General features: G+C 49.4%; 1 protein-coding gene across 1 annotated transcript; it reads right to left on the bottom strand.

The window, feature by feature from the left end:
- Positions 1-708: 708 nt before the first annotated feature.
- Positions 709-7,259, bottom strand: KDELR3 (KDEL endoplasmic reticulum protein retention receptor 3). Its single transcript, XM_057388363.1, has 5 exons — positions 6,671-7,259; positions 5,633-5,733; positions 4,973-5,131; positions 4,399-4,651; positions 709-1,510 (listed from the first exon to the last, which is right to left on the bottom strand). Exons 1-5 carry the CDS (start codon positions 6,759-6,761, stop codon positions 1,470-1,472), a joined length of 645 nt encoding a protein of 214 aa, XP_057244346.1. The 5' UTR covers positions 6,762-7,259; the 3' UTR covers positions 709-1,469.
- Positions 7,260-12,161: the final 4,902 nt, after the last annotated feature.

Here is a 12,161-nt window from a genome sequence, read left to right as displayed (position 1 = left end):
TTTTTTTTTTTGTTTTAAATTTGAGAGTAGAATGCAGAAATATGTTTGAGTGGTGTAGGAATAGGACATCTCACTGACTGGCTTTAAAAAGGGTCTCTGGACCACCAAAGCTGCCTTATAGTCTGTTGTAGCTTTCACTTTTGGGGGGTGACTTGTGCGTGTTTAAACATCAATGCCAAGTCTTGCAGTGCTTTATTGCCATTGAGGTCAGCTAAAGTCCAGGGTCTCCGTTCAGTTCAGAGTGTCAGCCACACTGCTGAAGGCACCGTGACATGTGCTGCCCCTGTCCCATCTGGTGCTCTCTGTTCTGCTCCATCTACCAACTGGAGGGCCCTTGCTGATAAAGCGTTAGCCTCTAGTGTTGTTTGCATTGTTTTCAATCTGTAAAATGTTTGTGGGAGTGTCAGATATCTCAGTTGGGTGTCTCCTCCCCTCCCACTTCCTGAAGTAATTTACTTTTAGGACTTCTCTGAACAATGGAAGGGTTACTAGCTTTGTGTGGGATCAGCATATTGTTTCACACACCTGCTGGTCTCTGAACACATTCCTGTTGTATTAATGAAGACTTGAAATGAGAGATTGATAGATCTGTGGTGTTCAGGCACAGGATACTAAGAGCTATGTTACTATTCTTAGTTTGTAAATTGTCCTTTTGATACCATCTTGTTTTCTTTTGTAGGTATAAATAAAAACACTGTTACCAATAAATTGTGAACTTTGTCTTTATTTTGGAATGTAAAGCTGTCTTTGCCCCTGTTCTTCCCAGTTCTTAAAAGTCCAATTCAAGGAGATGGAAACACTTCCTGGCAAGCCACTGAATTTTAATTTAAATTGTCTTYGTGTGTAAAATACAAGAAAACTGAAAATAAGTGAGCTGGAAGGGTGTTTGAATACTTGTGGAATTAGAAGATTTATGTAATTCAAAGGCAGTGTGTCTTTTTTGTGATGTTACTGAACCTGAGTAGAGAGAGGGTCAGGCAGAGTTAATTTTCGAGAGGGTGTTAGTTCAAAGGGAGTTGAAGAAACAGTTTGTAGTATCTGCAGTGTCAGACATGGCCACCTGTCAAATGGGTCAGTTGCCTTACGTTGAYAGGCTTCATTAATGCATGTTCCCTTTACCATGGACACTTGCTGAAGGGCTAAAGGGAGTGACATTTTCACTTGTGCTGCCTCAGGGTCAAGATAGAGATMTGTTTTGGACATAGATGCTGGGAAGAGTTGGGAGAGAATAAACTGCGCTACTTCAGTATTGGCTGGCACTAGCACCAAATTCAAGTGAGAAGAAATAAAAAAAAAATGGAGGGGAAGAGTCTGATGGATGAAAAGCATTTCAGTTTTCCAGGTCTTGTCTTCCTGGCACTGGTTGAAACTCAGCTGAGCCACCCGTTAGTGATGAAGGGCCAGTGAAGGAAAGCTGTGATCTTAAATGGCTTCGTCTTTGGAATTTCTTGTGCTCCTGTGGGGTGTCTTCAAACAGGCATGGGAAGACTTAGTTTCTTTCCTTTTAGGACTGCAAAGAGAAAGAGAAGGTGTAATGAATAAGTTTAGTGGAATTCAACTGTTTTATTATTTCAATATTGTGTTTTCTAACTTGTGATTTTGAGTGCCAGGTGTGCAAACCACTGATGGGAGACAACAACTATGAAATGCTGCCAAGTGGAGAAACCACAACCTATTTATCCTCTGTGTTAAAGGAGAAGGTTCTTGTTTGTGTTCCATGGTTACTTGTTTTCATGGGCATATCATTTTAATTTTTTTTTCCTTGATATGCTATCCCTGGTGTTTTCCCCTCCTTTTGATACAAAGCATGTATCAATGATACAGAGCCTGAATAAATGTCTGTGGCCAGACCCGCACTGAGCACCTCCCAGTCTCTATGAGCTGAACGGTTGGAGGGCAGGGATGCCTCTGAAAAATGCCAGAGGCCCATGGGCTTAGATGGGGTGGCCAGAGCAGGGATTGTCCTGCATGTGCAGTGGTCAGCGGTGCAGAGCATCTGTGCCTGGTACATACGGTGGTACCAGGGTGGGCACTGGGGTCCGTCTGTTGGGTGCCAGAGGGAAGGGCAGTGATGTGCTAAGGGTGCATCACACAGCAGTGCCTCATGGCGTCGGTGGGGCTGGAGAAACTGTGCCAGGCTGGAGAAATGGGCTAGGGAGGCCTTGTGAAGRTCAGCAAAGCCAAATGCAGATCCTGCCCCTGCTGTGGAACAACCCCAGCCACCAGTATGTGCTTGGGGCTCCCAGCTGGAAAGTGGCTTGGCATAAAAGGCTTTCGGTGTGCTGGTGGACACCAAGATGATCACAAGCCACCAGTATGTCCTCATGACAGAGCAAACAGCTGCTGTAGCTGCATTGCCAGCAGGCTGAGCAGGGAGTCCTTCCTCTCCACTCAGCTTTGGGAAGTCAGAACTGGAGTGGTGGGTTCAGCTTGGGGCTCACAGAAAAAGATAGGGACACACTGGGGCGAGTTAAGGACCACAAGAGCATCTTGATGTAGAAGAACAGGCTGCGAGCTGAGACTTCAGCTTTGAGAAGGCTGAAGGGCAACTCGCCCATGTGTACAAGTGCTGGACAGAAGGAATAAAGGAGGCAGACCCAGACTCTGCTGAGTGGTACCCAGTGGGCAAGGGGCAATGGGAAATTCCACTTAAACATTTGAAAATAATATTTTGTAGTGAGGGTGGTCAGACACAGGCACAGACTGCCCAGAGAGGCTCATCCTGGAAATAACCTTACTGGACAGGACCTTGAAAAAAGTGAGCAGGGACACAGATTAGATGATTTCCCCCCTTCCATTCTAACTGCTTACACCCCTGGCCATTCTGTGATACAAAAGCTTTGGGGACCTGAAAGCTTCCTCAGGATATCTTTCATGTCCTTGTGTTAAACAGAAAGGAGCTCATCTAGTTTTGAAAACAAGATTAAAAAGAAGTAGCATTCTATAAAAATCCCTTTGCAATGCTTTGGTATAGGCTCAGAAGTCTTACCAAATACATTTCTTTATATCACACATTTTTGCTTGCTTTTTTCAGCATCACTGCCCTTTTTTCTCAGCTTTTCAGCATTAGAAATGTTTTGGAAAGTTGTTTTTTTTGGAAAGAATGTAAGAGATGCAACCTGCTATAATATTACTGGCTCTCATAAATGACTGCAAAGTATTTGCATATCTTCAGACACCATTTCTCTCCCATGATCCAGGACATTTGTGTAAAAGAAAAGAGAAAAAAAAGAATTCTCTTCCTGCTGTGATGTTCCATCTACAAATGTTTTTTCTTCTGCCTCCTGTGTCATCTAAATTTTGCAGCTCTGTCACTAGCAGTGTGAGACTGAAAGCCAGCAGTTATGTTTTTTCTCCCTTTTGTTCCACCATCACAACTACAAAAGGTATAGATTTCTTACAAAATACTGAAGGACACAGGACACATGAATTGAGCAGAACTAAAATGGGAATTATTTCAGAAATTAAAAAAGGAATTGACGTGGAGCATATTGATGGCAGTTTTAGAAAGTATTTTTCTGGCTACAAAAATATTTAATGACAGAAGGAAGTCTTAATCTGCCAAGGCCAGCCACCTGCTCAGTGCTCCTGTCACCTCTCTATCAGCAGGTGAATTGCATGAAGCTACCAAAAATCCATTTCTCAAAACATCAAATGTGGGCTGTCATTACTGCTTTTGGCAGACTAGTTGGGGAAAGTAAAGGAGGAGGAAAATAGTTGTCTGCTCAGCTAAGCTCATCTAATTCCATCCTCCTCATCAGAAAGGTGTTTAAAAGTGTACTTCAACCTCTGCAAACCACAGCAGGTTCTATCAGGATTTATGCCATTGTGCAGTTGTAAGCTCTGGTGTGTAGCCACTAACCAAATCATGACACTGAAATGGAACGGGCATCTGATTTTGGAAAACAGGAGTGTCTTGTATGTGCAGATGCCCATCTTCCTACAGAATCAGTTCTTGACAATCAAGAACTTGATCTCTATCAAAGGAAGAGTAGGTTTAATAATATCTCCATATGTCTGCTGTTGCTTTCTCAGGTACATTGTCTGCCTGCAGCTATTTTTTCCCCATCTTTTTTTTTTTGGCGTGATTCATAATCTTTCAAAATGTAGAATTGAATGTACCTCAGTTGTTAACTTCCCAAGATGGGGTTAAACCAGGCTTAACTCTGGTTTAATTCTTTGTGTGTTTCACATGCACATCTAGAGCCTTGCAAGCAGTGATGCCCACTTGAAGTCAATAGATATGGTTTTTAAACTGAGCTTCAGGTGCACAGTATGTATCACAAATACAGCAAAAAATAAAGTTGTGTAAGGATTAACACATGGCAAAGCTGCAGCTCCACCATACACCYCAAGAGTTTTGGATGAACATTTCATTGTAGCAACCTTTTTACCTACCTTTGGTCACGTAGAGGTAGAAGAAATCACAGTAGAATATGGTTTGTACCACCCCGGAAACAACGGCGATCTGGTCATAGAAATTCTCTGTGTGATAGCGCCAGACCCAGTTGGCGATGTAGAGAGCACGGTAGAGGCCCAGGAAGAAGAGGTAGTGTGTCGTGATGGTCTCTGCTTCCCCTGTCTTGCTGATCATGAAAAGCTGGGGAAGGATAGCCACGGACTCCAGGTAGATGGAGAAGGTCCAGAGTATCTGTGAGGTGCAAAATGAAGMCAGGGCTGGTTAGACAGTGCTGTTAAGGCCCAAAGCTTTTCATGTGGCAAACCACTCATGTGTGAGGGGTTTGAGTAGTGCTGCTGGAGTTGGGGAAAATGAGCCCACTGTGCTGGGAGTGAGAGAAGGCAATGCTAAGCTGCTCTATAGATGGTACTGTCTTCAAGGCCGGCCAACTTTGCCTTTCCTTCCTCCTTTTGGTGTTAAAAATTTCAGCTATTCAGCATGGTGCTCACTCTGCTGCCTCGTGTCGGGCTTCTACTGCTTCCCTCCCCTTTTCCTGCCTCAGCTTTTCCTTACCTCCAAGGGGGTGAAGCTGTGGTTCTCCAAAAATGACAGGCCTGTGACAGGGACCAGCAGGAACTCAAGGCGAAAGGAGTCATTCTCACTGTCAAACGTTTTCCGGAATTTCACGTAGATCATATATACAGTGACGTAGGCACAAATCAAAAAAATGACCTGTGGGAGAGAAGGGAGATGGCAAGACCTCATCTGCAATTGCACTATCTTTTCTATGCTTAAGGAGAGAGTGACTTTGCCAAAATTCTAGACAGTGGTAAATACTCTGCCTATGTGTTGGTTTGTAGATTAACTTACACTGGAAGCATTCCAGTGGTCAGGTGAAGCTTGCCCCACCATGATAATCACATGTTTGAGTCCCTATGGGGCTCTCTGTGAAGAGGCTGGCTGGGTGGAAGCTTGGTGTTAATTCTGCTGTACAAGGACACCCAGGCTTGGTTCATGGTGTCTTGGTTTTAGAGGTACTAAATATGTCTCAGCTCGCTTACTGACKATTAGAAGGGGTTTGTTTTTTTTGTCAATGGAGGGACAGTGGTACCAAAGGAAGCACCCTTAGTCACCCTTCCTGGCTGAAAAATTCAGTGATTGTGCACTGTCACTGCCCTGAGAAAGCACACTGAGCTGAGGGGAACCTTTCCTGCTGCACTGCCCTCTCCTTACCTTCATCACAGTGTTATAGACAGAGATGAAATTCGTGAACAGGTCCAGGTAACGGGTTGTGAAGACGAGGGCAAAAAGTATCTGACTCTTCCCAGAGATTCCTGTGTGGCAGGGAGATGAAATGAAGGTAAAGCAGATGAAGGGAAGGAGCTGTGGGATAGTGGTTTCCCTTTATGCCTCCTTTGGAAGCATTTGTATTTAAGTGTATTGTTTTGTGAGCCCAGGCTGGTGTGTGGGTGCTGAGGTTGCTCTACCCCAGGAGTGGCCCCAATCCCCCAAGTAACAGGGCAGGTTCCTGCTGATGCCCCTAAGTGCTGCCTGTAGGAACTGGTGCTCAGTGGTCATGTTCACCACTTTGGCCAGTTCTGTCCTTGTCATCAAAAGGCCTTTCTCTTTTCCCTCTTCCCCCTTTGCCTGCCCACCTCACCAGGGACTGTGTGATGTTGCATCTCTGCCACAGGAAGGACAAGCTGCAGGACCAGGCCCAAGACGCTGATGTAACTTGGTCAGTGCTAGCAGAGATGCAGTCAGGCCCACCCACTCCTATACCTGTGATAATGGGCACAGCCCCGGCAGCCCAGCCCCAAAACCTCTTGAGGGAACCATGAATGATGAGCAAAACCCTTCTGCAGGAAGCTGCTRTCCTGATTTCCTCGCCCTGGGATGGGGCAGACTCTGGCACCAGTCCACCACTGGCAGAACCTCCAACCTAAAGCAGTTTCCTCTCCATGTTGGTGTTGGTGCTGCCACAACCTCTTGCTYCATTTTCCACCACCGTCCAGCCTTGCCGCCCTCTCCTTCACTTCACCACCCTGAGACCAACAGGTGCCCGAGGCTTTGTGCCTTGCCACATCATATCCTTCCAACACAGCCCTCTCCTGGCAGGGAGACCCCCCAGAGGAGGAGGATGACTTCCCGCGAAGAGCCCAGGGGTGAGGGCTGCCAGTTTATATGGGCTATTACTGGCCTTTCTAGCACCCATTTTGCTCGTACCCTTCACAGAGCTGCCCTCCTTCCCTGGGCCATGGGAGCACTCACCAGCACAGGACTTGGACTTCACAATCTTCAGCAGGAGAATAATGATGGCCAGCAAGTGGGAGACATCCCCCAGGATGCGGAAGATGTTCATGGTGCCGGGGGTCTCCTCTGGAACGAAAGGAGCGGGGCTCTTTCTGCAGGCAGGGAGGGGGAGGGCAGGAAGTTTTTCTCCCCCGAGCTCGACTGAATGAACTGTCTCCTTCGGCTCAACTTTCCTTTTTCCCTGAGCACGGAGCCCTCCCTTCTTGTGGCACAAAGTTCAGACTCCCCTCTCCCGTGGCTGCAGATGGCTTTCCCCTTCCAGGCTGGATGTCTCCCTTGTTTACTTTTCCACCGAGGTGGATTTTCCCTCCTCCAGCCTAGCGCCTTTCTCTCTCTGCTCTGGGCTGAAAGTTGGAGTTTGTCTCCCGGAGAGCTCCAGGCTGAGCAGCCCCAAAGCCAGTGCCTGGTGACGTGGCTCCTGGCTGGCTGGGGAGGAGAGAGAGGAGGAGGCGGAGGCGGGAATAACTGCGCTATTTTTCCCTTAYTCTTTTTTCCCTTCCTCTTTTTTCTTCCCCAGCTTGTCTCAAGTTACACACGGAAGTGTGGTTAAAGGGGAAAAGGCAGAGGGAACAGGATTCCCATCCTCTGGCCTTGAGGACACGCCCTCCGGCGAGGGCCAGGCTTCCCCGGAATATTCACCACGGGTGCATTAACCTCTGTCCTGCTTCCAGCCGGCATCCTTCTGCTCTCTGCCCTTCCCTGCCCCATCCCGCCTCCAGCACTTTCTCACCGATGCTCCACCTTTTCTCCTGGAGCAAAAGAAGTGGGGACAGGTTTGAATTACCAAGCCACTGGGGCTCTTCCATGGCATTTCATGTACAGCCATTCCCTGGTGTTTGCCCTGCCAGGTACCGCTACCTTCAGGTGTCCTGTCTGGAGCAATGTGGATCCCAGAGCACATCCCCGGGGGAAACAAATGGTCCTCCCAAGGGTTGGTTTGAAACAAACTTCACTGAAAATATTCATCCTGGATTCCTGCATGAGGGTTACAAACAGTGTAGGGAATGTTTTGAGTGAAAGAAGCACATAGTTACTGCTGGTTTTATAGATTTCACAGAAAGGAGCTCAGTAGTGACTGTTAGAAAGTTTTAATGTCTTTGAAAACAACCCTGGATGATCAGCTGGTTTGGATAAACCTTATCCTTGGAGCAGCAGTTACGCAGGGAGATCTTAGGGCAGCAGTGGGAGGAGCTCTGCATCAAGACCCAGCAATGTTCAATATCTAATCACTAATATAAAGTTATGTTAGTACAATCAAGCGGAAGTTTTAATTTATCTCCTCATCCCTGAAAAAAATSACATCTGACCACGTATCTAATTTGGTTACTCTTGGATTGTGTGATCCTGCCTGCTCTTTTCCTGGAGSTGGCACTGGCTGCTGCCCTCCCTGCCCCCAACCATGACCTGTGCCCATCTCCTACACATCTCTCTCTGCCCTTATGGGCTTGCTTGAAGTAAAATCCTTAACGACTAAAGTGTAAAAATATAATTCCTGCTGATTTCTGTGAGGATTAACAGGCCTATTAGCATTACCGGATCCCTTTCTGAATATATTTGCATACATTTCCTCCCTGCCCATTAGGTTGGCGGTTGTGTTTTCCCTCTCTGACACTCCAGCACCTGCATCATAGGGCTTTTCCAGATGGATTCACAGGCTGGGCTGGAAAACACCTGCTCGGCCCCACAAAACTGGAGACATCCCTGCCTGCTCCCAGCCAGGGCACTGAGGCAGGGGTTGGTGCAGTGGGAGAAGGGTGGCTTAGAACAAAGRACACGATTGGCAAAGGGTAGGGACTGGCTGAATTGGGTTTCCAGATGTAAGAGTGGAGCTGCCTGGGATTTCACCAGGGCTTTTCAAGGCYGTGTTGGTGCTGGTGAAAGACAAGCCCCAAGCCTTGGTGGCCCTGCAGGTCCCTGGTATGCCAGGTCCTTTTGCAAGTGGGCAAGGAGATTTGACCTGTGGAGCAGTGAAGTTGGGAGGAAGGAACAGATTTTGGAGATCTCYTTCCAATCTCCTGGCATGCAACATCTGTGAACTCTCATCTTTCTCTTGTCCCTGCACTCCTCTTTGCAGCTTCTTGTCCCACCCAGGGAAAGAAGTCCCCTGCAGAGGGGTAAAACTGTTGTGGGTGGCAAAGGTTCATTGTCTTTCCTCTTGCACCTTCCCAAGAAGAACTGATGGGCTCCAAATTCCAGCGTTTTCTCCCACTGTGGCACCAGGAACAGCTGGCTGAGGTGACCATTACAGGCACTTCGAGGGAGAAGCCCAATCAAGCTCACCCCACTGGGACATGGTGGTAGGGCTGGGGTGTTCCCATGGGGCATCCCTGTGTGGCACATGAGGGCCACAGGAAAGCTGCTGCAGGGTAAGGGGCATCCAGGCTCTCAGAGAAGAAAAAATTGGCACATGAAGTGGGACCAAGTAAAAATAAACCTTCCCTCCCCCCACCCTGCCACAATGCTAAGTGCCTTGCGCCGGGTGTCTCCCTGACTCCCAAAATAATGCCGGGTGCTGCTACCACCCAGCACGGTGATGCTCTCTCCATGCCTCCCGTTTCCATGGTGACCACAAGGGTGACAAGGAGGCAAGTGAGCTGGAATTTTATATTAAAAATGAGATTTTGGGGTTGTTCGGTTTATTTTTTTCTCCCCCTCCCCCTCTCCTTTAGTTCTATTTTTGGGGTTTCCCTATCTGCCTCTGCTGGTCTGGAAGGCTCCTCCTGCAGAGCCCCTGGGCCAGGCAGCAGCAGCTGCATCCAGGGCCCTTCTCCACTGCTGCCTGTCCTGTGAAGGGATGGGTATGGGGTGAGAAGAGGGACAAAAGAGGGTTTCCTTGTCACTAACAGATTTGTTTCCTTCTATCAGGAAAGCTTCTGTGCTTTTGCCCCTGCTGATGCTCCAGGTGTCCCACTCCATTTCTGCTGCAGTTTGTTGCTCAGGCTGCATCCAGACCTCCTGCGAGAGTGGGCACCCTCAGGCATTCATCTGAGACAGGGAAATAAATGATTCTGCTTCCTGGAGGGGCTGGGGAACATGGGGGGGTTGAACACCATGGACCAGCTCTGTGTCTCACCGTCTCTGCCCCCATGGCCAGGTCAGTTTGGCTGGGCAGTTCTGGAACACTGGGGACAGAGGTGGGATGGTTGGAGGAGGATTGCAGAGGGATCCTGGCAGGTGCTAAGGAGTCCAAAACTTTGTTCACTGATTTAAACACTCTAAGTCTGACCTGCTCAGGACAGAGACAGCTTGAGGGTTTGTGCTGGCATAGCTGGTGTCACAGGAGTGTCACAGGTGTCCAAGCAGGAGCTGCTGGCATGGAGGTAGAACTTCTCTTCGTGTCCAGGCAGGAGAGGGGGCAGGCAGCGTTTGCTCACCGTCCCAGGAGCTCTTGCTTTCCATTCCACCCATGTCTCCATCCATCTCTAGCCATCTCTCTCACTCTCTCCATCCATTCCTCCCTCCATCTTCTCAACCACTCCTCCCTCCTTCTCTCTCCATTCACCTCTCCATTCATGTTTCCAAAGATTCCTCTGTCCATGTCTCCATCCCTCTCCCTCCTTTCATCCATCCCTTTATCCATCCCTCCCTCCACCCTTCCATCCCTCCATCCCTCTATCCCTCTAACTCCCTCAATCCCCACAGCAGCACTGGGAAAGGTTGGCGGAGTGGGGCTATTTTTGGGAGCGTCTCCCTGGCAACGGCTGCCACCACCGTCTGTGGTGGCTTTTCCATAGGTGCTAAAATATTCCACACTTCTTATTAAAGATGGTGCTGGTGGAGACGGACGGGGGTGGTGAGTGTGAGCCACCCCGCTGCTGGGGCCAACGGCCATGGGGCGGTCAGGGTGTGGCACCTGGGGGGCACAAGGACAGCAAGGGGCCAGTGGCATCTTCTATGTAACATCCCCATGTCCCTCTCACTGGCTCTGGAAGTGCCAACTGCCTCTTGGCAGTGCTGGCTGCCACACCATGGACAAGGGGCAGCTCTTCATCCTCCTGCTGCAGAGGGAAGCACGGTGAGGTCTCGGGGGGAGCTGGCCATCAGAAGCAAAAGACAGAGAGCAGAAGCCCAACCTGAAGCTGAGGTRGCTGCAGAGGGCTTTGCCTCCTCTGGGAGGGAGAAAGATGTCTGAGCCCCATCTCATCCCTTCACCATATGAAGAGGAGAGGCCTGTTATGGTGCCAGAGGGATAGGATGCTTTGCCAAAGGGCAGCTGTGCAGATAGTGGCCAGTAGCTCTTGGGAAGCAGCCCCACAGGCCCTGGAGACAGGGCATTTGGGAAAGTAACTACCCATGTGAACCTGAACAAGATATCCCATAGGGATGGCTGCAGAGGGGATGGACAGGCTGACCCTGGTCCATCTAGGCACAGCAGCTTCTCAGGATCCTCCACTGGGAGCAGCCATGGGTTCACTGGGGTGAAATGCCCCTTCAGGAGACTGCTGCGCTCCTGGTTTGCAGCTGCTCATCTGCATGGAGCTACTAAACCCGCCCTCTGCTTCCCTGGCAGTGGCTTTGCCAGGTGGGAGCAGGCTGTACTCGCCTTGGCAGTGTTCACTGGTGCTGGCAGGGGACAGCCAGCTCCACAGTGTGTTCCCATGTGCCACACCTTGGGATGATTTTGGGAGAGAAGATCATGATTGTTGCAGGATTGGGGCCCAGAGGAGACTCAAAAAATGTTTTTTTGATCTTTTTTGACTTTTCAGCAAAGGCCTTAACACTACAGACAGCAGATGAGACACCAGGACGAAAATCATGGYCTCAAACAATGCTGTCCTGGAGCAAGGCTGTCCCCAGGACCCTGTGCCTACACCCACTGCCTGTGTGGTCAGGGACCTCTGGGTTTGGCTGCAGCTTCTGGCTTCTCTCCTTGTCACAAAGAAGTGACCTTTCTTAAGCCTCTGAGTTGCTGCTGGCCGTACCCAGAAGAGGTTTCTTGGACAGGTTTCTTGTCAGGGTGGCTGCACACTATCCCAGAGCCCTGAGGGCTTGTCCCTTCGTGTTCATGTTCCTGTCCTCAGTATTACCCATCCAGGCAGGAAATCACCTGCTCTCTAGAGTGGGGAGGCAGCACCCCACAACAAACAGTCTGCATCAGCTGAGAGAGCCCGGTCCCTCCTCAAGGCGAGGTGTCAGCCCAGCACCCCAAATCCAGGCGGGAAAAAACCTCTGACAATAGTTATTTCATCTCTGCACGCCAGCCTAGCAGGAGGATTCACCTCCTTGGGGGCATCTGGCAGCCCCACCAYTCCTTTCCCGCTGCCGCTGGTTGCTCTCGTCTCCCCCATGGCGGCTCCGCAGCTCTGAGCTCACAGGCGAGGATGGGCTAAAGTAGCGAAAGCTGTTGGATCCTACCTCGGAGTTAGTGACTTCTCAGCTACAGACTGCATAGCAATCAGCGAGGGGGAGAGGCAGCCAGGGAAAGGGAAAGGGAGCGGAGCGCAAAGGG

Source organism: Malurus melanocephalus, unplaced genomic scaffold (genome assembly GCF_030028575.1).
Source record: "Malurus melanocephalus ecotype Western Australia unplaced genomic scaffold, MMel_1.1 scaffold_17, whole genome shotgun sequence".
Lineage (NCBI taxonomy): Eukaryota > Metazoa > Chordata > Aves > Passeriformes > Maluridae > Malurus > Malurus melanocephalus.
Note: the sequence above shows the minus strand (reverse complement) of the source record. Positions and strands in the feature narration are given on the sequence as shown.

Bases quoted from the DNA above. Each gene is read 5' to 3' on its own strand.
- KDELR3 (XM_057388363.1), bottom strand. From the start codon at position 6,761: ATGAACATCTTCCGCATCCTGGGGGATGTCTCCCACTTGCTGGCCATC. The intron at 5,734-6,670 runs GTGAGTGCTCCC...CCTGCCACACAG, and splicing joins GAAGTCCAAGTCCTGTGCTG to GAATCTCTGGGAAGAGTCAG. The intron at 4,652-4,972 runs GTAAGGAAAAGC...TGCACCTCACAG, and splicing joins ACAGCTTCACCCCCTTGGAG to ATACTCTGGACCTTCTCCAT.